This window comes from Mytilus galloprovincialis, chromosome 13 (assembly GCF_965363235.1).
Source record: "Mytilus galloprovincialis chromosome 13, xbMytGall1.hap1.1, whole genome shotgun sequence".
Lineage (NCBI taxonomy): Eukaryota > Metazoa > Mollusca > Bivalvia > Mytilida > Mytilidae > Mytilus > Mytilus galloprovincialis.
Window position 1 is genome coordinate 18,961,701 of NC_134850.1, and position 24,390 is coordinate 18,986,090.

Sequence of the window (24,390 nt, forward strand, 5' to 3'; positions counted from 1 at the left end):
TTTAAGTGAAAGTAAAATGAAATGTTACTGAAAAGCAATATTAAATATAGTCTAAAAAAAAAAATAGATAATAAGTCGTTTCAACATACATATAACGAAAACAAATTGAACCATTATCTGTAATAAAAGGTCTTGAAACTTAATGTTTAACTAATACTTTTCACAATGACACGGTTTCGAAATATGCTTCAACCTTGTTTTTAGAAAATGTTTTCTTTTTTTATAAAATGAAAGTAAAACTGAAAGTAAAGAATATATTTTTACGATTATTCTATCAATTAAAAAAATTCAAATGTTAAATGAAGCTCAGGCAAACATTTTGTCATAATGAAATATATGGAACGAAAATATATTCCGCTAGAGTGAATCAATTCAGAAATGGGGTCATGTTGTTATCACGGTTGTCTATTTTTAAATCTCTAGTAAAACATGTAAAAGCGTTTTTAACACAAGTGTATGTGTATTATTGATTGTTACACAACATGTTTAACTGAAGTGTGTCTTATTTAATTTATGCAGCAATTGAGTTTCTTTGTTTTGAGATGAATTTAAACCAAATCATTTGTTTTTGGAATAATCAATATGGGCAACTGAAAAGGTAAGAGAAAATAAACCTTACATTTTATCATGTTTATTTCCAATAATTAAATAGTGTTTGAAATTTTTAAGTTGATGATTTCATGAACCTACATGCATGGTATGTTCTTGCATTGGCGTATACATTAATGTTAACACAGAAGAATTTATATTTACATTTAAGGCCACAGTCGACGGTTCTCACGATACGATCGTTTAGTACGATCGATGCGAGCTCAAAGAAGATCGGTTATATAGATATTTTGATTTGCTATGATTGCCATAGAGCCACTTATCGGTCAAGCAACAAAATAAAAGAGTATCAACAATTAGTTTGGTGCATGTAGTTTTAAACAATGAGCAAAACCTATCTAGTATGATACAACAAATCGACAACAAAATATACACACAGGACTGTATAGGGAAAACGGTACTATTTATTCTGCCATAGGCGACAATACTAACAATTCCTAAATTTACCGCTTTTTATAATAAAAATCTGGATAAAACAGTTATGTGTGGTGTTAGTACTTTATTATTCTATTTTGAAAATTAAAGCCAAATAGTATCATGACCAATTTCCAACGGAGCTTGTTTATGTTATCCATGCCCACCGTCATTTTACAACAAATTTTTGAAATTTTGGAAGCCTTTTCGAATAATTCTCTAGAAAATATTTCAATAGGTTTTAAAATTTATATTGTAAATTTACACACTGCAGTTATTCATAGATAATTAAAAAAATATATTGTACCCTTACATCCAATCACAGCGCTCCTAATTTGACTTCCTTCACCTGCCTTGGGTACACAAAAGGCCAACCTAATGCTGGGAAAATGTAATACTACCGTTTTCCCTATAAGGAAATACGACGCATAATTGCAACGAATAACGATCGATAATACCAATATGATAGACATAATACATTATATCAAAAACAAAAAGTCGGATATAACTGAAATTTGACAAGTTTTGTCGTCAACCTCAATGTCATTGAAGTGAAAAATCCTATAGATGTAGTAATGTTTTACATTTTAAACATATACATTTCATCTTTAGGTGAAATTCTAAAAGAGAGATATCTTAATGATGTCAAGGCTATGGGTACTTCAGGTAAGCTTACTCATTTTCTGGAAATGAACTTATTGATGGTTATGAACATGATGCAGTGTCGGATCCAGGTCCAGGGTTGGAACCCCCTTTTTTTCAACGATCAATGCATTAGAATGGGAACCTGTAGTTGGAACCCCCCTTTATTCTGGGTTGGGAGCCCCCTTTTTTAAATGACTGGATCCGCCTATGATAACAAACGTTAAACAATCTTCCACGTGAAAAATAAACAAAGTAAAGAAATTTTCACTTTGTATTTAATATTCAATTTTAATTATATTTTAATATATATTTTTTTTACCACTTTCTGTAATTCTGTATATAGTTTCTGCGACAAAAGGGCGCTAAACGTGTGAACATATATAACTGTACAGGGAGTAACTTAAAGCGAGTAGTTATTTTTTTTTACAAATTTGAGCAATAGGAAAAATCTTAGATATTATTCTGCTGAGCTTGTACTGTTTCTCCAGCTATGAATATTATTCACCTATTAAATATACAGTAAATCAATCCCATATTGGAAGATTTGTTAGTAAAATGGCATTTACTGTAGACTTTATTCATGAGCGTATAACCATAATATCCATTGTTCAAGATTTTTTTAAATGGCTTATACATTACATTTTACAATTATAATAAACACGAGGATCTAAATAAAATGTACAAAATAGAACATAAAACATAAAAAAAATAGAGAAAATCGATATGAATATAATAATTGATACTATGCCATGTACAAATATTGAGATTTCAATATAAAATGAATCAATTTTGTTTTTATAGAAAATGCAATAAATATCATAAACTACTTTAATCAAGAACATCTATCCATACACATACACATAATAACTTCTGAAAATTCAAAATTTGTTATATTCGAAGTCAAATTACTGTTAACAAACAAGTACATTTGCAGTAATTTTCTAGCTTCAGATATTTTCGATTTGCTATGGATATGACATGCAATGTCCAGATCAGACACAAAGGTCAACACGTGCAAGTGCAATTTGTGTAGACCCTTTAAAATACTCCTGTTTGGATGACTCATCAAAATCGTATTATGTAAACAATAAGAAGATAACAGGTTATTCTGAGAACTGCACCATATTTGACAAAGAAGGAGCAGGTTTGTTATGTAGATCTAGATAAGCTTTTTTTTCTCTTATATAAAAAAGAAGATGTGGTATGATTGTCAATGAGATAACTATCCACAAAAGACCAAAATGATACAGACATTAACAACTATAGGTCACCGTATGGCCTTCAACAATGATCAAAGCCCATACCGCATAGTCAGCTATAACAGGCCCCAATAAGACAATGTAAAACAATTCAAACGAGAAAACTAACGGCCTTATTTATGTAAAAAAAAGGGAACGAAAAACAAATATGTAACATAAACAAACGACAACCACTGAATTACAGGCTCCTGACTTGGGACAGGCACATACATAAATAATTTGGCGGGGTTAAACATGTTAGCGGGATCCCAACTCTCCCCCTAACCTGGGACGGTGGTATAACAGTACACCATATGTTGTTTTTTAATTTTTACATGGGAATATAAGCTTGTCATCATCATGGTCATCGCAGTGTACTAATGCAATTGGGTTAACTTATATGTGACATCTATGACCACAATAAAAATATAAAACGTAGAACTAATGGCATCTCTTATGTTTTAACAATGTTTACGAGTATAACAACTAAAAAAGATTATAATACACATTATGTTTTTGTGCAATTCAACCTGCTTCTATTGATCATTGCATGTGAATATTTTCAACTAATATTGATATATTCTTAAGCTTTGTTGAGACAAACATAAAGTTCTGGATATTGCATCTGCTGATATTATCTGGTTAGCTGTCATATATTTACATAAGCTGACCAAAAAAAAAGCAAAACCATACAACATTTTACACAATTTAAGACCAGGCACGCACACAGATGCCAATAACAAAGCATCTGTTTAAATAGTTCGATATTAAATAAAGGTACATCGACCATTATTTTACTTACAATTGTTAGTGGAAACTAATTTTACCGTTAAATGACATCGGCAAGATTTTTCACATGTCCTTTCAGGTAAAAAGATTGTTATTCGAGGAGGTTTGGATGGTATTAAATGTGACAAATATCGCTACCAACCGATTCCTTTCCTCACAAATGTAAGTCATCAGTGCTTGTTTCAAGAGTCTCTGTGCACAGAAGAAGGGCAGGTGGTAGTAAACGATTCTAAGACGAACACAGATGTTTCATGCAGATGTGATTACACTAAAGGATATGTATTTTTATATAGACCTGCGCATCCATGTTTTTGTATACCATCAGAAGAAGATTGTTCTTGTTACTTGAAGAAATGCAACTACAATGAAAATCTTTCATCTGGTTAGTAAATGACGGATAAAAACATCTTCTTTTTTTATAGAGTAAACTAAAATCGACACTGTAATACCATGAATGCTAGTTCGTCTATAGTGAGAAAATTGGTCGACAACCAGTTCAAGAGTTATTATCAGTTTGAATCTCGTCAAAGACATCTGCTGAGATAATTGTATATCAGACGCACATTTGTTCAAAATGTTTTCAATAGGAACTTGCTACTGAGCTGTCGATTCAAAAGATCTTACTAGTCTGAAACTCTTTTAAAACATTTAATGAGATTTGAAGATTGGTAATCTACATTGTTTTACCAAAACTATCATTATATGCATTATTCAGGTTCATATATGTCTCTTCAATAAGTGTAGTTCGATGGGTGTAACCTTTGAACCGGTTACTACATTTCCCTTGATTTTCTAGCGGTATTTGCGTTGTATCTGATTTCATTAAGATATTTCAGTTGAATCATATTTCATTAAGGTACTGGTGGATTCATCTCATTTCATTAAGGTATTTTAGGTGCATCTGATTTCATTAAGGTATTTTAGGTGCATCTGATTTCATTAAGGTATTTTAGGTTCATCTGATTTCATTAAGGCATTTTAGGTGCATCTGATTTCATTAAGGCATTTTAGGTTCATCTGATTTAATTAAGGTATTTTAGGTTCATCTGATTTCATTAAGGCATTTTAGGTGCATCTGATTTCATTAAGGCATTTTAGGTTCATCTGATTTAATTAAGGCATTTTAGGTGCATCTGATTTCATTAAGGTATTTTAGGTGCATCTGATTTTATTAAGGTATTTTAGGTGCATCTGATTTCATTAAGGTATTTTAGGTGCATCTGATTTCATTAAGGCATTTTTAGGTGCATCTTATTTCATTAAGCTGTTTTTGGTGCATCTGATTTCATTAAGGCATTTTAAGTTCATCTGATTTCATTAAGGTATTTTAGGTGCATCTGATTTCATTAAGATATTTTTGGTTCATCTGATTCCATTAAGGTATTTTAGGTGTATCTGATTTCATTAAGGTATTTTAGGTGCATCTGATTTTATTAAGGTATTTTAGGTGCATCTGATTTCATTAAGGTATTTTAGGTGCATCTGATTTCATTAAGGCATTTTTAGGTGCATCTTATTTCATTAAGCTGTTTTTGGTGCATCTGATTTCATTAAGGCATTTTAAGTTCATCTGATTTCATTAAGGTATTTTAGGTGCATCTGATTTCATTAAGATATTTTTGGTTCATCTGATTCCATTAAGGTATTTTAGGTGTATCTGATTTCATTAAGGTATTTTAGGTGCATCTGATTTCATTAAGGCATTTTAGGTGCATCTGATTTCATTAAGGTATTTTAGGTGCATATGATTTCATAAAGGTATTTTAGGTGCATCTTATTTCATTAAGGTATTTTAGGTTCATCTGATTTCATTAAGGTATTTTAGGTGCATCTGATTTCATTAAGGTATTTTAGGTGCATCTGATTTCATTAAGGTATTTTAGGTGCATCTGATTTCATTAAGGTATTTTAGGTTCATCTGATTTCATTAAGGTATTTTAGGTGCATCTGATTTCATTAAGGTATTTTAGGTTCATCTGATTCCATTAAGGTATTTTAGGTTCATCTGATTTCATTAAGGTATTTTAGGTGCATCTTATTTCATTAAGGTGTTTTAGGTGCATCTGATTTCATTAAGGTATTTTAGGTGCATCTGATTTCATTAAGGTATTTTAGGTGCATCTGATTTCATTAAGATATTTTTGGTTCATCTGATTCCATTAAGGTATTTTAGGTGCATCTGATTTCATTAAGGTATTTTAGGTGCATCTGATTTCATTAAGGTATTTTAGGTGCATCTGATTTCATTAAGGTATTTTAGGTGCATCTGATTTCATTAAGGTATTTTAGGTTCATCTTATTTCATTAAGGTATTTTAGGTTCATCTGATTCCATTAAGGTATTTTAGGTTCATCTGATTTCATTAAGGTATTTTAGGTGCATCTTATTTCATTAAGCTGTTTTATGTGCATCTGATTTCATTAAGGTATTTTAGGTGCATCTGATTTCATTAAGGTATTTTAGGTGCATCTGATTTCATTAAGATATTTTAGGTGCATCTTATTTCATTAAGGTGTTTTAGGTGCATCTGATTTCATTAAGGCATTTTAAGTTCATCTGATTTCATTAAGGTATTTTAGGTGCATCTGATTTCATTAAGATATTTTTGGTTCATCTGATTCCATTAAGGTATTTTAGGTGTATCTGATTTCATTAAGGTATTTTAGGTGCATCTGATTTCATTAAGGCATTTTAGGTGCATCTGATTTCATTAAGGTATTTTAGGTGCATCTGATTTCATTAAGGTATTTTAGGTGCATCTGATTTCATTAGGGTATTTTAGGTGCATCTGATTTCATTAGGGTATTTTAGGTGCATCTGATTTCATTAAAGTATTTTAGGTGCATCTGATTTCATTTTGGTATTTTAGGTGCATCTGATTTCATTAAGGTATTTTAGGTGCATCTGATTTAGTCTTCTGTTTCGGGTTGTTGTATTGATTTCTGTCAGTTGCACTTTTATGTATATTCTTTTTTTTTATGTAATACTGTTACATATAAAGGCAACAGTAATATACCGCTATTCAAAAGTCAAAAATCGATTGAGAGAAAACAAATCCAGGTTTCACCACTGTTCGATGTTGTAGGAGGGTTTGAATCCCGCCAACATGTTTAGCCTGTTATATTCTGTATGTATGTGCTTTTCCCTGTCAGTAGTATGTAACTTAGTGGTTACATGTCGTTTGTTACTGTCTGACATATTTCCTTGTTTTACAATTGTCATTTCGGAGCCTTTTATAAATGACTATGCGGTAGGGTCTTTGCTCATTGTTGAAGGCCGTAAAGTGACCTATAGTAGTCAAATTTTGTGTCATTTAGTCTCTTTTGCATAGTTGTCTCATTGGCAACCCCACTACATCTTGTCTAAAATTAAGGTTTGCTTTATTGTTTCTTTTAAGCTATCATCGCAGCATTTACTTTTGTAGAATACAGATGTGTTAACGCTTCAAATGAAGAAATCGGGTTTAAATGTTCAAATGAAACCAAGTAAGTCTTATAATTTAATTTTTTTAGCATTACTAGTTTAGCCCATCTAAGAAAACTAAGCGATGTTAACCAACAGGGTATATTTTAAGTCAAATCGTTGTCGACTAACGAACTTCTTAGCTGTTGATACAATTGGAAAAAAGTAAAATCACAAAAATACTGAACTAAGAAGAAAATCAATTCGGAAAGTCCATAATCACATGGCAAAATCAAATAACAAAACGCACCAAAAACGAATGGACAAGAACTGTCATATTCCTGGCTTGCTACAGGCATTTTCAAATGTAGAAAATGGTGGATTAAACCTGGTTTTATAGCGCTAACCCTCTCACTTGGTGATAGTTCTCCCGGCAGCAGTATCTTCCCAGTTTTACAAAAAGAAAGTAGCAATTTTCATGTGTCTTCCATACTTTTCACACTACAGTACAATAGGAAGGCTTAACATTTTCCCGTTTTCGAACCTATTTCTTAAAAGGAAATAATATTATCAATACACAAATTTAGTTCATTTTACATGTTTTATGTTTATTCCCACAAATGCACATTTGTATATTTTTAATTTTCATGGGAATATAAATATATATTGAAAACAAGATACAAATCCTTGGTTTTGGAGGGGTTGTGTTGTGCAGTATACGACTTTCTATGTAGTGTTTAGTTGATTTTTCCAGTTTGTATTGTCTTTTTCCTTTTGTTGTCATGGATTTCATCCACCGATTTTTAAAGTCCCATTTGGTAATTTCAATTTTTTGTCATTGTTATTATTAAAATTAGAAAAAAGTTTCAACTGATATTCACGCTTATGTATACTGATAACTGAATTATTCATCATAGGTAAAATTTTATATTGGGAGAGAATCAAATAAATGCATAAATACGAAAAATAGTAATAAAAGAAATAGAGGTTCCAAGGAACCTTTGTCGCTCACCTGATAATTTGATTTACAATTGATGCATGAAAAAATGCAACCTTTATACTTTCATACTTTTTAGTTTCAAATTGATAAGTCCAAAACTGCATTTCCCCCATGTTCTAGTTTTATCCATGTCAGCACTGTTTGTTGGCAGGCAGGATAATCGGACACTTTTTTCAAACAAGATACATTAATGCTGATTGTGGCCAAGTTGTTTCAATTAGGCCAAGTTCAGGAGAAGACTTTTTTTATATGAGCGTCACTGATGAGTCTTATGTAGACAAAACGCACGTCTGGCGTACTAAATTATAATCCTGGTACCTTTGATAACTTTTTTTTGTAAAATGTTACAAAACTGTACGATACGTTGTTAGACTTTAAAGGGCAAGAACGCCTTGTGGAAGGATAATAACTCCTTATCGGGTCATGTAGACTTATTTGTAGATATTACTCTGCTGAACAGTATTGCTGTTTACAGGTTGTCTCTATTTAAGAAATAATTCATGGGGGCTTCAATATATCGTGATTTTACCACGGGTTGGCCCTTTATGACAAATAGTCTACCATCACCGATAGCGAGGGGTAAAATATCGGCATAAAGGGACAACCCTTGGTAAAATCACGATATACATTGTATTCAAGCCCCCATGAATTATTTCGATTCTAATAAGACAAATAAGGCAATTCTTTTGGATCGAAGCGCTCTGGGTAGATGCATATTTTTGCCGTTCCCATAAATAAACGCACTATTAATTTAGAGTAAAAGAACGAAGCAAACTCAATTTTTGACATGCTTAAACTATTTACAATAACGTATTTAGATAGTTTTGGATGGATTTAAATGATAATTTATTCATATAAATTATATGTATATAAAAAAATGACTTATACCACATTTTTACATCGTTTGTTTACGTTTCCTTGTTGTGATGATTTTCGGTTTATCAAGGGTGTATGTTCCTGTAAAATGTTTATATTCTTACGTCATCGTTCTATGACGTCGGGTACATCATTCCCAAAAAACTATTTGACGTGGGAGTACGATCGACACAGCCCTGGCAATACATTCATATTTTACCACGGGTGTGTACTCAAAGCGTTTGAAGGACGTCATGTTAGAATTTTAGTTATATTCAAGATAACAAGCTAAAAACGCAAAATTTCCTTAAAATTACAAATTCAGAGGCAGCAACCGACAACAGGTTGTGTGATATGTCTAAAAAATTTAGGGCAGGTAAATGTTGATCTGATGAAAAAAATTATTTCGTCAGAGATTTGCTCTAAATACTTTGGTTCCAGGGATATAGGCCAAAATCTACATTTTATCAGTATGTTCTATTTAAAAATATGGCAGCCATCTTGTAAGGCGGACTGGGTCATAAAACACTTTTTTTACATTAGATACCGATGATGATTCTGGTCAACGTTGATTGAATTTGTCCAAGTAGTTTAAGAGGAGAATATTTTTGCCGGCGGCGGGAGACGACGGACGACGGACGCCAAGTGAAAAGAAAAGTTAACTGGCCCTTTGGCCATGTGAACTAAAAATGAAAAACACTAACCTTATGTATGTATAAAAAAAAACAAATATGGTGCACATGAACAAACAGGATTAACTGACAAAAGGACTTGTGACTTGGAATCGATACAAGCAGAATGAGGCAGGATTAAACCTGCTTGCGGGCACCTAATTATACCTTCACATATGTCGTGGATGTTACAACACAATATAAGAAAAGCATCAATCAATAGAACTGAGCTCATAAAATTAATCATGTTTACCTAGTTTGATAAAAAATCTGACGACTGAATTCAAAACTAACGTTTGACATATGTTCGTTTGTGATAATTAAAAAAACAACAGAATGTCACACGATTGTCTGTGAAAAAAAGTTTATCTTTATGGTATCGCGTCTAAGAAAATTGTAAAAAAAAAAAATATTTCACAAAAAAAAGTTATTAGGTTTATCATATCTATCCAATTGTCTGTGTGAAAATCTTTTAACATTTCATGAAAAATTCCAGAAGAGTGATTCATATTGAGGACAAACCATCTGTACAAAATGTGAATCAGAACAATAGTTCAGAGTTAGGTATGTTAGAATAGATATATAAATGGTTTTTTCTAAAATATTAAAATTTTGACAATGTTATTACATCATGACTCAATGCAAATTACAAAACTATAACATAATTTAATTTGACCAGATGAATAGAATTGATTCGAATTTCTATGTGACCAGTTACACGGTTAGGAGCAAAGCATACTTACTTGAGTGATATTGATTATTTTACAATTGAAGAGGAAGTTTTGACACACCAATTCCAAAAAGAATGTTTGAGAATACAAATTGAAGAAATAATGCACAATTTTCAACTTTTTCAATAAAAAAATTTCATAAAAGTTACAAAACAAATGTTGACCCTCGGATGCAGCTGATTGAGGTTTTGGTGCATACACAATTTCATCAAAATCCCGAATGCCATTCAACAAAATATTGCTTTTGTCATTTTCACAATAAGATTTTGAAATGATAAAAATTTTGCAGTTCATTAAGACCCCCCAAAATAAATTGAGGACATTTTGTGAACAAGTGTATTCTTTTGTTGCAATGTGTATCCATTACCATGTGTTTTAGTGTGATAGTATGTTTACATATTTGTGACCAATACATAGTTTAGATTTATCGTTCACAGTAATTCTCCGTTAAGACTGAAATCAAATCAATAAAATTCATTTTTAGAATTCAGTATTTAATGTGAGTTGAATAAGATGAATATAGATTTTTTTTATTCAGAAGATTACCAATGTAGCGTATGAGGCAAGCATATTGATTTAATAGAAATCAAAATATATTGATAACAAAATGACACATACAGACACTATGTTGTCTCCACTAGATGATAAGGAATGATGTTAAAATATCATCATTTTGTTATGCTATACTTTTTGCAACTTGAATCACGTATGTTACATTTGTGTTTCTCTCCTTATCAACACGATTATTAGGTAAAATATAACAAGTTTTCATATGAAAATTATAGACGTCAAATATCATCTTTCAGTTGATAATAGAACCTACGTGGTATATGTTACTGTGTGCGTAGGTAAGTGATTGAAATCATCAATTTTCATAACATTCTCATAAATATAAGGTTCAGATTTTTAATTTGAATGCAACAAGAACTAACAAAATTAAACAGATTTTTAAGGTACGATACTATAACAAGGAAATTTGAATATCGCATGAAAATAGAAACCAAACAATGTCAAACCTTAGCAGGAGATCTACTAGAATTAGAAAGAAAAAGTCTGTTTTAACTGCTTCAAACGAGACAACAATATATATCTTTCCCATTAAATTGAGATATAACATTTTTACATTTTGCTTGCAGTTTTTAATTTTTGGTCGCGGAAAAATGTAGTGTAGATCTTCATGTAACAAGCCTTCTAATTTTAAATCGAAATAGCCATTATTGTCCATGTTCCGATTTTATGAATCATAGAATTATTAAAGGTTATTGTCATTGCAAAACATATAGCACATTTGGTCTCCATTAGAATGCCGAATGTTTGTTAAAAACACGTCTTTTTATTACTAGTATAAGGTTTCAGAAACGTTTTTGCTTTAGTTTGAATGATGTTTTCCTACGATTTTCCTACGACATTGTAAGACAAGATACTTATATCAACGTTAATATATTTTATGAGACAAAGGAGGATATAATCTTTCAAGTTGTGCTTTAATTTGGAATGGGGAGTACTTGTCTAAACGACAAAGAAAGTAACAATTCCAAACAATTAAGCTTTTGCAAGACTTTAATTTTATATACTCGAACAGGTCTTTGAAGCAGACACATGGAGATGTCATGTAATCTTTATTACTTTTATGATATTAGGTGTTCTATCATAAACAAACAAACATACTTTTAACCATGGTTGTTTGCAAAGATACATGATATATCTAGCCTTTCGTTAAGTTTATTTATCGTCCCCAGAATGATTGTATAGTGTTCTCAAACAGATTCACCGCCAAATGGTCGACACAATGACACAGCAGAAAGTTGATAAAGATAAAACAAACAAAAATGTAGGCTTTTGATTAATTTACAATTATAATTAACAGAGAAAACCAGGATCTTGGTCATGATATTAGTGTTTTATGCTTTCAAAGTCTTACAATTGAAATGATAGACGAAATAACAGTTACAATTCCGATTAATTGATAAATATCCCCAATACTTTTTTTAACGTTGAATGTGTATTAACCTATAAACCAATGATGTGCTCGATTTCAGTTATTTTAAGTATGGTTTTCATCGCTACAGTATGTCGAAGCATTTGGAAAGGTAAGTTTAAAATTAAAATTCCATCAGATATCTTAAAAAAAATGTATTTATAAGTGCTTAAAAGGAACTAATATTCAGTAGTCTATCAATATCCAAATGTCATAACTCGACCACAAAGACAAATAATTATCATTTACACTCCATTAGCATGCTAAGGGATTCGCATTCAATAAATGAAGAGCAGGCCTGGTAATCGTCTATAGGATGTATGTATCTCCTGCTATATGAATTCACACACCAGGAATCGGGCAAAATCGATAACATTATATACATGCTATAGATTAGACGGTTTCTACAAACACACACATTGAAATAATCTGGTGCTTTTCGAAAAAGGATGGGGATATGTGGTATGATATCCAATTGGTTTTTTTTTCTGTTTCTATGTTCATGTGAAATTAAGGTCTTCAAGAAAACCTGTATAACATATTAATTATTAATATTTATATACATGCACTTTACTTTACTTAAAACATACTAAAAACTGAACGGAAAAATAAACTTGTATAGTAATTGTATTGTATATATTCGGTATATTTTCGCAAATTGTATTCGATAGAAAGTGGTTATCTTGATGAAGAAACAAAAGAAACATATCTTAAGGATATACGTTCTGGGGAGGAGCGACATCGACATATTCGAGTAGCTATTATAGGAGAAAAAGGTGTCGGAAAGACCTGTTTATTACGAAGATTACTAAAGCAAAGTATTGAAGGTGTTCAAAGTACAGATGGAGTCAACATTGAAGTTTCTAAATGTAAAATAAGATTGAGAGATGGGAAATGGGAATCATATAAAGGTATGACAATATTAAAAAAAACAACATCCTAGATTTTTAGGTTTTCTTCAAACTTGAATAACATATACAAATTGACGGCGGGTTATCGTGAAAATAAAACAGCTGCAAATGTAATACACGATGTTTAAGCCTAAAAAAATCATTTATTGGAGAGGCAACGTAATGTTTAACCAATAACTGAGGATATTTCGTGAGCTAAATAAGAGCCAGTGTGTTTACATGATCCCAACAAAAATGTGAGGTTAACACTATAGTGGTCATATATGATATTTTCCTCTTTCTGTTTAAAATAAACTCATCATAGATACCAGGACTAAATTGTGTATGTACGCCAGACGCCCGTTTCGTCTACAAAAAAGACTCATCACTCGCTCGAATCCCAAAAAGTTAAAAAGGCCAAATAAAGTAAGAAATTGAAGAGCATTGAGGACCAAAATTCCTTAATGTTTTACCAAATCCAGCTAAGGTAATCTATGCCTGAGGTAGAAAAGTCTTAGTATTTCAAAAATTCAAAATTTTGTAAACAGTTGATTAATAAATATAACCATATCAATGATTATTCTTGTCAGCACAAAAAGTGCTAACTACTGGGCTGGTGATACCCTCAGGGGAATAAATCTCCACCATCAGTGGCATCGACCCAGTGGTTATAAATAAACTCATCATAGATACCAAGACTAAATTGTGTATGTACGCCAGACGCGCGTTTCGTCTACAAAAAAGACTCATCAGTCACGCTCGAATCCAAAAAAGTTAAAAAGGCCAAATAAAGTACGAAGTTGAAGAGAATTGAGGACCAAAATTCCTTAAAGTTTTGCCAAATCCAGCTAAGGTAATCTATGCCTGAGGTAGAAAAGCATAACAGATACAATTTAAAAGATCACATAACAGAGAACAACATCTTTCGATGACATGAGGCTCAAGAAAAATGCTACCTTTTAGTCATTATATTTGCTGAATTTCTGTTAGATATTTGCCTAACAACAAAATGGAATCGACGAGAATAGTTATGCAACAGTTGTAATGGCATTGTGTGCTAAATAGAGTAAAATAGGTTGACAATATATTAATCAATGAGGTTTTTCGTATATGTCTCGGAGAACGGTTTGTTAGAACCATGTCTTTTTTTTACTAAGTATGATATCTCCCTGCCTGTTCCTATATATGTTAGCTTATTCTGTCAAATCTGTGCTTACATAAGCAAACAATCATCAGATATTTTATGCCATTCAACGGGAGTTAAAGTTGTACGTTGAATGATACTAACTACCTATATCGGATTTTCCGAACCTGTACATGTTGGTAAACTCAAAATTACAGATCAGCTCGGCCTTGGTTGCTGATGTTTATCCTACAGTGTACTTGAAATTATATTAATAAAGCAGCATCCATGGCATGGTAATTCACGATTAATACTTAATAAGTCTCTTAGATTATAACATGCCCTTTTCCATATCAGCCCTGGTACCATATCGAGACTCCCATATCAGCCCAATGACAAAGCTGATGACCGATTTGGGTAGAGGAATGATATCAGGGCCAACATGGAAAAGACATGTTTTAATCTATTTATGACATATCTAAGTTTTCAGGAAAGAGAAAAGCATTCAATTATAACTATTTTTAAATTACCCACAACAGGTAAATCTAAAAAGATTCATCATACTTTCATTTAATCTTTAATATTTCCTTTTTACATAACTTGGGCCAAATTGATAATATTTTATTTGACATTGTTACTAGTGGCCATTGTAGCATAATTATCATAATTATTAATACAAACACTGTCATTGTTCGCCATTGTCATTTAAGACGCAATGACATCATTGGAATCAGAGAATAACGTCGATGAAAATTGAGCTAACATTGCGTATGTGATTCATAAGATAAGAGCTACTTTAAATATTTAATTTTTGATAAATTAAAAAAAAAAGTGATGATGTTCTCTGTTATGTGCCTGTTTGACTTTTTTATTTTTAGCCATGGCGTTGTCAGTTAATTTCAATTTATGAATTTCACTGTCCCTCTTTTTCTTACCAATGCTGCCAATATATACATATTTCAAATATATTCTTTTGATAATTTGTACTTTATTATTTTTATCCTACAAAAGAAAAGGAACACGAATTAGTTCGTGCAGATAGATTAAAAAGAGCCCTTGCAAAACTAAAAGGAATAGAGCAAAATCTTCCAACCAACGTGAGTGATTCTGATGCAGATGGGACTGGATCCGACAATCGATCTGATTCATCAATTAGTGGAGAACGACTAAGTAACACCACAGTTGTCTCATCTGACCAAGAGACAGGAGAAATTGTTTCAGAAACACACATTTCTACCAGTGAAGATATAGGGCATAGCCGTATCTCTGGGTCCATAAAAAATGACAATGTAATTCGAAAGTCAGTGAGTTTTGCTGAGCAGCAGATCGGTACTAAGATACAAACCAGATAGAAAATTGACATTAACAAAGTGGTGACCGGCAAACAACGTCTATTAGACCAAATACACAAACAGATGATTTCAAATGATGATAAATTGGAGTATGTTGACTGTGATTTATGGGATTTTGCTGGAGAAAGGGAATACTACGCAACGCATCAAGCTTTCATATCAAGCAGTTGTATTTTCCTCCTTGTTGCAGATATTTCAAAAGATGTTATGGCCTTTACAAGTGACTCTAGGCCTAAAAGCAATTTTGACAGCATTGGAGGTAACAACACCAATGTTTAAGTTCTATTGGTATTTTAGTTTGGATTGGGAAATACTTCTGTGAAAGGTGAAAAGTCAAAGGTTTTAAATATATCGCAAAAGTAAAAATAAGTATTATAGGGCGTTGCTAATTAAACTTATCCCCAGATTTGTACTTACATATTAGCAACAACAGTACGATATCCACATATATAGCATGATATGTTAACCCTTTTGGAGATCAACCACGGATTGTTCTTGGGTTCGTGTTGATCAGTCTTTAGACTTCTATGAAGTGGATTGAAAACTTTTGTTATTTAAAGGTGTCATTTGTGTTCTTATCAAGTTTTTAACGCTTTAGTTTGATTATTTTATTGATATCTTTAGCTGCTCTTTTTCTCATTGTCGGCTCACAGTTTTGTATTTGTAAAGCTATTCATTAGCAACATATTTGATAATATAAAAGATAATCGGTGAATGTTATTTCCAAACGATGCTTGATACATGCATAATTTGTCATAAAAATATGAATGGCAATAATGAAGTTTGAAAAATGTCACTGCCAAGAGACAAACGTTTGGCTTAATCGCAATTTCAACAACATCTTACCATATTTTTTTTAATGCAGAATACATCGACTTTTGGATAAACAACGTTCACTGCTTTGCAAAACCTACTGTTGGAGATACAAAAAAGTTACAACCACCAATTATAATCGTAGGTACAGGCACAGACAAAATTAAGGTAATGTTTAAACACGTACAAGCATTTAATGGCATAGGTTTCTCAAGTTTGATGAATTACTTTGATTGTAATTATAGTTAATTGTCAGTATAATAAAAACTATATAACCTTTGTATACAAATTCAATGATCATCTTTATGTGTTCATATAATTAAGCGTTCGTAATAAAAGTTACCAAACCGATTAACTTCGACCAGATGCTTCGATCTTGCTTTACAGTTTACTTAAACCGTCGTATAGAAAGTAAATACGAAAAATACATACATCTGTTTAGATGATCTTAGATGTTAGTGGAGCAAAAGAGATGAAATGTGAACTAATCATTAGCAAAATGTTTCACGTCTTATATTAGCCTTTTTATGATAGACTTAGGTAAGGCTAAAGGATTTGCATTCTTTACTGATATGAACATTATGTTTAGCTAGGATGTTGACTTTCTCCCTACATGCAATTTGTCAGTAGAAATTACGTTCGGTAACTCTGCTTTGTAAATGCGTACGGTAAAATTGCAGTCTTCCTTACACAAAAATAGTTCGCAGTTTTACTGAGTTTTTCAACAACAAAAAAATCATTGAAATTAAAAATGCATATGCATTTCAACATATCTAAAATAATTTCAGAAGTATTATAACAAAAAACCACAATGAAATATGATGGTAACAATAAATCAATACAAACAAAAGAAAAATGGCGGATATGATAAAGTCACAGTTATCGAAAATAAATGGGTATAATAAATCTACTTTGCCTCAACATTTGCATGTCTATCAGACAATAATTTTGATTATCGTTTGTCATCTCAACAACATTGACTTTCTCGCTTGAGCCTGTATGGTGAAAGTGAGAAAAGCAATCGAGCTGAGATAACCAAAGCTAATCTGTTTATCGATATTTTATCTACGTCTACGCTGTTAATTTCATTGACAATGGCACGTGCACCCTTAGTTTCTAGCGATAATTTTCCAGATCACCTAACTGTGCTCTTTTGTGCACATATTTACATCTGCACTTTAATGTGTTGAATGCAGTTTAAAATTACAGCTACTCCATAGATTCATATTGAGGAATAATGTTTACATACATTTGCAGCCTACGTAAATGTTAAAGTTAACTTACGTTAATGGAACAATTTAAACAACGGTAGTTTACTTCCATTTTTTTCCAGTACAAAAACAGTGTATGAAGTGTCTTTAAAATGAGATAATTTTTGTCTATAAGCAAAATGCATTCTTTGGAAACGTTCTCGTCTGAAAATACCCCTTTTTATAAAGCTGACTTTATACATCAATTTTGATGGTTCATCATCGACACATGCATTTCCATTTGTACACAAACGCCTGTTCCTTTGGTCTTTGGCAAAGGATTGTATCATTGACAATCTTATCGCATCTACTAACTTTATAAACTAATATAAAGAATAAGTATAAACGCTTAATCACTATCAATAGGGCGTACATGTATATGATCTATGTTAAATAACAGTTTTGTGAACACTTTTGTTAAGAAACAACCTCATATCCGTTTTGTTTTTGTTTAAACATTTTGACAACAATCATATTTTATAAGAACTGAGAAATTTGTATTCGTTGTGCGAACACAATAGTTTTGAGAAATTTTAAATATCAACTCAAAATAACTAGAATGTAGATTACAACAAAACAGATATAGTATTATTCATAAAAAGTGAAAAGCTGATTTTTTACAGAAAACAATGGGAGCACTTGTAGAAAATTTACATAATTTTATTTGTCCTTTATGCAACTAAATATATGTAAATACAAGTTTTATCAACGGTTAACCGGTTTACCGTCGAAAGGACCGATATCGAATAAAAAAACGTTAACCAGTTAACAAGACTCTAAAAAATAAGTTTAATAGATTTGATATAAATGTGTATTGCAATCAATAAATACTTTTGTTCTACATAAAACGTATCGTCGTGATAACAAATTTGACAGATCAATTTCTAGTCTATTGATTGCTATTTTTAATTATCCAAACAACATACAACTAATTAGAACTTAGACAACATATGTATTAGCTCGGGGCAAGATCTTCAGTAAACATAATTTGCATACATCTTTTTTCAAACAGTAACCTAATACAGGGTAGTGGCTGCTCACAAGGAACCTATTAAACCAAGACTTCCAAATAGTGAAGTTGAAAACATCCTTTGTAAATTTTACGGACGCAATCACGAGTTGGTTGACCGTTATGAAATAACCGTTCCACAGATGATATCGGATATGTTTCTTAATTACGTCGTAAATAAACTCATCATAGATACATTGTACTAGGACTTAATTTTGTATATACACTAGACGCGCGTTTCAACTGCAATCCCTTTCCCTTTTCATGAATGTGACCTACTGAATTACACATGAGCAACACGACGGGCGCCAGATGTGGAGCAGGATCTGCTTACCCTTCCGGATCACATGAGATCAATCCTAGTTTGTGCGGTTTAGTGTTCTGTGTTGTTTCTTGTGTGCTTTTTGTCTTTTTTATTTTTAGCCATGGCGTTGTTAGTTTGTTTTTGATTTATGAGTATGACTGTTCTTCTTGTATCTTTTGTCCTTCTTTTGAAATCAGTAATCCGAAAAAAGTTTACAATTTACTTCATTATTTTTATTTTTGATCTAATATTGCGTAGACCTAGAATTCAAATCAACGTGGATGTGAGTAATCATGTATACTTGATAGTACGAGAATCAGGCTTAATAATTTCAAATTGAAACACTCCACATTACATTTTTTTTTGTATTTCTGGGACATCAAGAGAAAAAAAATCATCTGTTTCCGACATTTTCAATTCGACGAGATCACGAAGGTTTTAATTTTCAATCTGAAGTTATTACACACGCCTTAGTAGATACGCTGTATTGGATAATTGAAAGTCAAACTTCGCCAGGAATACTCAGAGACAAGCCTCGTGATGTCAAAAGACATACTTTAATTTATCGTCTTATAAAAACTTACGTTTATAGGGTACTATATATAAGACCTCCAAACACCAACTTAAACTACGGATAACTGGCTAATCGATCGAATGATTATCCGAGTAACCGGTTAGGCAAAACTGTACGATTTGACAACACTAGTAAATACATAAACATAAAGGACCACATATAGTTGCAATGGACGGATCATAAAAGAGGATCATAAGTTTTAAATCAATAATACCGATATGCTAAGGAAAACATCGATGTGAATATGAGGTTAATTTATGTATCAAAATCACGTGATGTGTTAAATATTTGGTTAAGCCAAACATACAAATCACTGTACTTAAATATATAAGACATTTTGTTGTGTTTGTGTTTTAAATTTCTTTAACTTTTGTAGCAAGAATCGTTGGAAATAAAGAAAGAAGAGTTTAAAACAAAAATCGATAATCATTTAAAGTATCAGGAAAAAAGAAAACATATTATGGCATATTACTTTCTGTCGAATATAGATTCAAGCAATGATAAAGTTGATGAACTGAGGAGCAAAATCTTCAGGGAAGCCAAAAAATGTACGACATGGGAAAATCCAATTCCATTAGAGTGGACTTTTTTAGAGAATGCAATAGAACACTTACGTCAGAACGAAAGCATCTTAGATTTTGCGGATATCATCTATTTGGCATCGATAGTTTCAATCAATGAGAAAGAAACTGTTGTTAGTTTTCTAAAGTACCAACATGAAATAGGAGCGCTTATTTTCTTTGAAAATATTTCCGACTACATCATCATTCAACCTAAATGGCTTGCTGATGCCTGTAGATGCTTTGTTACTGATAAAGTTGATGATGACATAGAGACCTCTGACGATTGGAGAGAATTAAAAGCAACGGGAAAAGTAAGCCCTGACCTGATGTCTAAACTTTTGAAAAAGGTTCCTGAACTAAAATCAAAGAAAAAAAAACAATATCTACTACGTATTATGGTAAACTTTGATATAATAATTCAACCAAATATCACAACTGAAAATATAGATCATCGAAGTTCAATACCATATTATATACCTTGTATGATTACAAAAAAGACATCAATTCAAGATGTTCGGATCGAATATGGTTTACAGGCGTTATCTCCATGGGTTTTATTTGAATTCGAATTTCTCCCACTCGCTTGCTTTAATCACATTTTCTTCCACTTTGTTAGAAAATACACGGTGTGCACAAATAAACAATCTAATAATGTTGCTTTCTATCATGGAATGGGAGTATTCTGTCTGGACGAATCCAGGAAGAATGGAAATTTAATGCTCTGTTTCTCAGCAAATACGATAGCAGTTCAGCTATGCAATGTGAGTCATGACATTGGAAATATCTGTTTTCAAATTCTGGACGACCTTGAAAAAAAAGTATCAATTTTAAAACATCAAGGTAAATTACTTAATCTGAAATACACAATTAAGTTTAAGTGTAAAAATGGAGATCCCCATGCTAAGAATGGCAGAGTAACAAAGGAGGATGTTGAAAGTTCTGGCGACAACAAATACTATTGTTCAGAACATGACAAAGATAATTCTACAGAGGAACTGAAGACGACATGGTTTAAAGATGAGCTTACAGTAAGTTTGATATCAAGAAAAGACAAGAATATGACAGATGTTTATCCATTCGTTTAATACATGTGTTTGAGCTATTAATTTTGCCATTGGATTAAAGACTTCCCATTTTAAATTTTCTTAAGAGATCGGTATTTTTCCCTTTTTGTAGACACTTTATTATTACAAGAAATATTATGGAAATGTTTAAGTCCTAGTACAGTTTACATTAATAAAAAATTGTCTATCGCTAACGCACTAGCGGTTAATTGTCCGTATTCTGCATAAGCTGTGGAAAAAAAAACAAGAATTACGAACACAAAATCAATTGACATTTGTTTTTACATATTGCAGCAATGTGACTATGATTTATGCAAACACAACAAAAATACAAATAAGCGAATCTAGAGTTTTTGACATCTTGTTTGAAACATACATCTTCGAATTAACATTTTGTTTTTTGTTAGAATTAATCTTGGAGTTAATGATAATTGTTTTACTTTTGCAGTGCCAAGACCAAAATATTAACCCGACAGTTTCGGCAGGTAATTGTATACTTTGGTAGGATTTAATGTTAGTGTATTCGAATATATTATGTTTACAACGCATACTAAGCAAATTATTGAATATCTTGAAAGAAAGTCGTCACCGAGAAACTAAATAACAAAATAAAACAAAAACAAAAAAGTAATGTTAAATACGCATGAAAGCCTTTTTATGTTATCAGTCTTCAATGATATACAATGTATAACATTATGAATCTATTTAGCCTAACCTTATAATTGGTTAACTTAACCATCCATGAACTTCATTGATACCAATTAAGGAGGTGAATTCCATAATACTAGCTTTCTGAAATTTTAAGCAGGTCTTGTATAAAGCAAACTATATAACAATTAAAGTCAACTGACCAAATCTCTGCATTACTGAAAAGTTATAACACTTGGGCTTCTCGGTATCACAACTGATATGTCAAAACTTTATTATCGGTTCAAGGACATCATTCGTAAATATAAATCAATATACAGAAATCTTATACGTTCAGGTTTTTACATTCCATCCTTTATGTGATTATTCTATTTTTGTGTTAAGTGACCATCTGAAACCCGGCTTCGGGTGTGTTTTTTATCGCTGTGTTAAAGACAAATTAGGAGTCTTGGACTATATGTTTTCTATCCTCAGTTGTTTCTAGGAAAATTTCCCCGTTTTGTTTCTCAATTATATGTAAAAAAAAAAAAAATACCGATAATTTTTTTTTTTCAGTAGATGAAGTCATTCGGTACGATGAACAATCTAGTTTCAAGCTGAAAAAGAAAAGAATACATGACATCCAAACTAATAGCAATGGGCTTCTTATAATCGCCGACGGAAAACAGAATCAGATTTTAACTTGTACGTTATCTGGTGGACATCAGAAGAAAATAAAATTACCTGGAAATCCAGATAGCTTTGCAATAATTAACAATGAAAATATTGCTGTGACTTTACCATATGAAAAAGACATTGTGTTCGTAGATATTAGTCAGGGGATAATAGTTAAAACAATACACATGGGACTATGTTGTACTGCTATTGCATACTTCAACAGCAAGTTTATTGTTTGCGTCGAAACCACAATCAAAATATTAGACATTGATTGTAAAGTTCAATCAAGCAAACCATTGCCAGGATTTACGACGGACGGATTCAGTGTAGGAAAAAACGGAAACATTTATTGTACAGACTACAATAAGTTGATATGCATGGACATGCATGCAAATATTCTTTTCATATTCACTGGTGAAAACACTAGGCGGCCTAGAGGGGTGACAACAGATGATGAGGGATATGTTCTGGTAGCGTACGACCATTCCCACAATGTTCACAGAGTCAGTCCAGATGGTTCGAGTAGTCAGGAAATAATACCGGAGCTACCAATAAGTGATTGGTCTCCTTTCATATGCTTTGACAGTGTGACAAAGTCAATAATAATTGGTCGTAAAGACATGGTCATTGTTTATACTAGATCAACATAACTTTATAATATTTATCAATTTGTGTAGATTAAACCTATAAATTAGATCTCATTGTTCATTGCACTGTAATGAAACTTCATACATCTGGAAGGTCAAATATGTTTTGGATGCACCTTTGATATTATCAATTTTAGGACACAATGTAAAAGAATTTAGTTGCTGGTTTTCAAGAGGTGTACATAAAAATGTTTAAATAAACTAAAAGAATCAGTAGATTTCCAGTTTAATAAAACCCTGATCCTGTCTCCGGACGTAACTTTAGATATTTCTGTTTTTCTGATCCGATTTATGTCATTTCAACTAATGAATAATCGGCCTTGATTAAATTTGATCCAGTATTTTCAGAGAAATGATTTTTGTAGAAGATTACAAAAATTTACGAAAACAATTGGTAGAATTACTATACAGGGCAATAACTCCTTGAGGGGTCAACTGATATTTTTGGTCATGCAGACTTATTTGTAGATCTTACTTTGCTGAACATTACTGCTGATTATAGTTTATCTCTATCTATAATAATATTCAAGATAATAACCAATAACGGCAAAATTTCTTTAAAATTACCAATTCAGGGGCAGCAACCCAACAACTGGTTGTCCGATTCATCTGAAAATTTCAGGGCAGATAGATCTTGCCTAAATTAACAATTTACCTCATATCAGATTTGCTCTAAATGCTTTGGTTTTAGAGATATAAGCCAAAATCTACATTTTACCCCTATGTTCTATTTTTAGCCATGGCGGCCATCTTGGTTGGTTGGCTGGGTCACCGGACACATCTTTTAAACTAGATACCCCAATGATGATTGTGACCAAGTTTGGTTAAATTTGGCTCAGTAGTTTCAGAGGAGAAGATTTTTGTAAAAGTTAACAACGACGGACGAGGACACCGACAGACGACGCCGGACGCAAAAGTGATGAGAAAAGCTCACTTGGCCTCTCGGGCCAGGCGACCTTATAAAGGGGATGGTTGGACAAAGTCAACTATGAACACAAAAGGTCTTGTTTAGTTGATTTATATGGATAAGGGGGGACCTATATAAATAGTCTTCAATATATATTCAACAGTTATTGATATGAAAAGGGTCTTGCATGTTCCCTTTCTTATCAAGACAGCTTTTTTTCTTTCAGTATTATATAGTAAATAGATGACTATATTTAA

At 31.9% G+C, this 24,390-nt stretch overlaps 1 protein-coding gene across 3 annotated transcripts; it reads left to right on the plus strand.

Annotated features, from left to right (window-relative positions):
- Positions 1–448: 448 nt before the first annotated feature.
- LOC143057842 (uncharacterized) lies at positions 449–23,275 on the plus strand. 3 transcript variants are annotated; one of them, XR_012972831.1, is made up of 13 exons: positions 449–598; positions 1,636–1,689; positions 2,614–2,812; positions 3,775–4,077; positions 7,120–10,187; positions 11,161–11,202; positions 12,394–12,444; positions 13,004–13,243; positions 15,357–15,956; positions 16,563–16,678; positions 20,024–21,238; positions 21,723–21,759; positions 22,481–23,275. XR_012972831.1 is itself a non-coding variant. In XM_076231272.1 (9 exons), exons 5-9 carry the CDS (start codon positions 15,761–15,763, stop codon positions 23,227–23,229), a joined length of 2,316 nt encoding a protein of 771 aa, XP_076087387.1. In that variant the 5' UTR covers positions 8,061–10,187; positions 11,161–11,202; positions 12,394–12,444; positions 13,004–13,243; positions 15,357–15,760; the 3' UTR covers positions 23,230–23,275. The 3 variants fall into 3 exon arrangements, 2 of the variants coding, with proteins under 2 accessions (XP_076087387.1, XP_076087388.1); XM_076231272.1 differs by lacking the exons at positions 449–598; positions 1,636–1,689; positions 2,614–2,812; positions 3,775–4,077 and having other exon boundaries at positions 8,061–10,187; positions 22,478–23,275; XM_076231273.1 differs by lacking the exons at positions 449–598; positions 1,636–1,689; positions 2,614–2,812; positions 3,775–4,077; positions 16,563–16,678 and having other exon boundaries at positions 8,061–10,187; positions 22,478–23,275.
- The last annotated feature ends 1,115 nt before the right edge of the window (positions 23,276–24,390 follow it).

Excerpts from the sequence above, each read along its gene's own strand:
- LOC143057842 (XM_076231272.1), top strand. The coding sequence starts at position 15,761 with ATGATTTCAAATGATGATAAATTGGAGTATGTTGACTGTGATTTATGG. Across the intron at positions 16,679-20,023 it reads CAGGCACAGACAAAATTAAG|CAAGAATCGTTGGAAATAAA; the intron begins GTAATGTTTAAA and ends TAACTTTTGTAG. Across the intron at positions 21,760-22,477 it reads TAACCCGACAGTTTCGGCAG|TAGATGAAGTCATTCGGTAC; the intron begins GTAATTGTATAC and ends TTTTTTTTTCAG.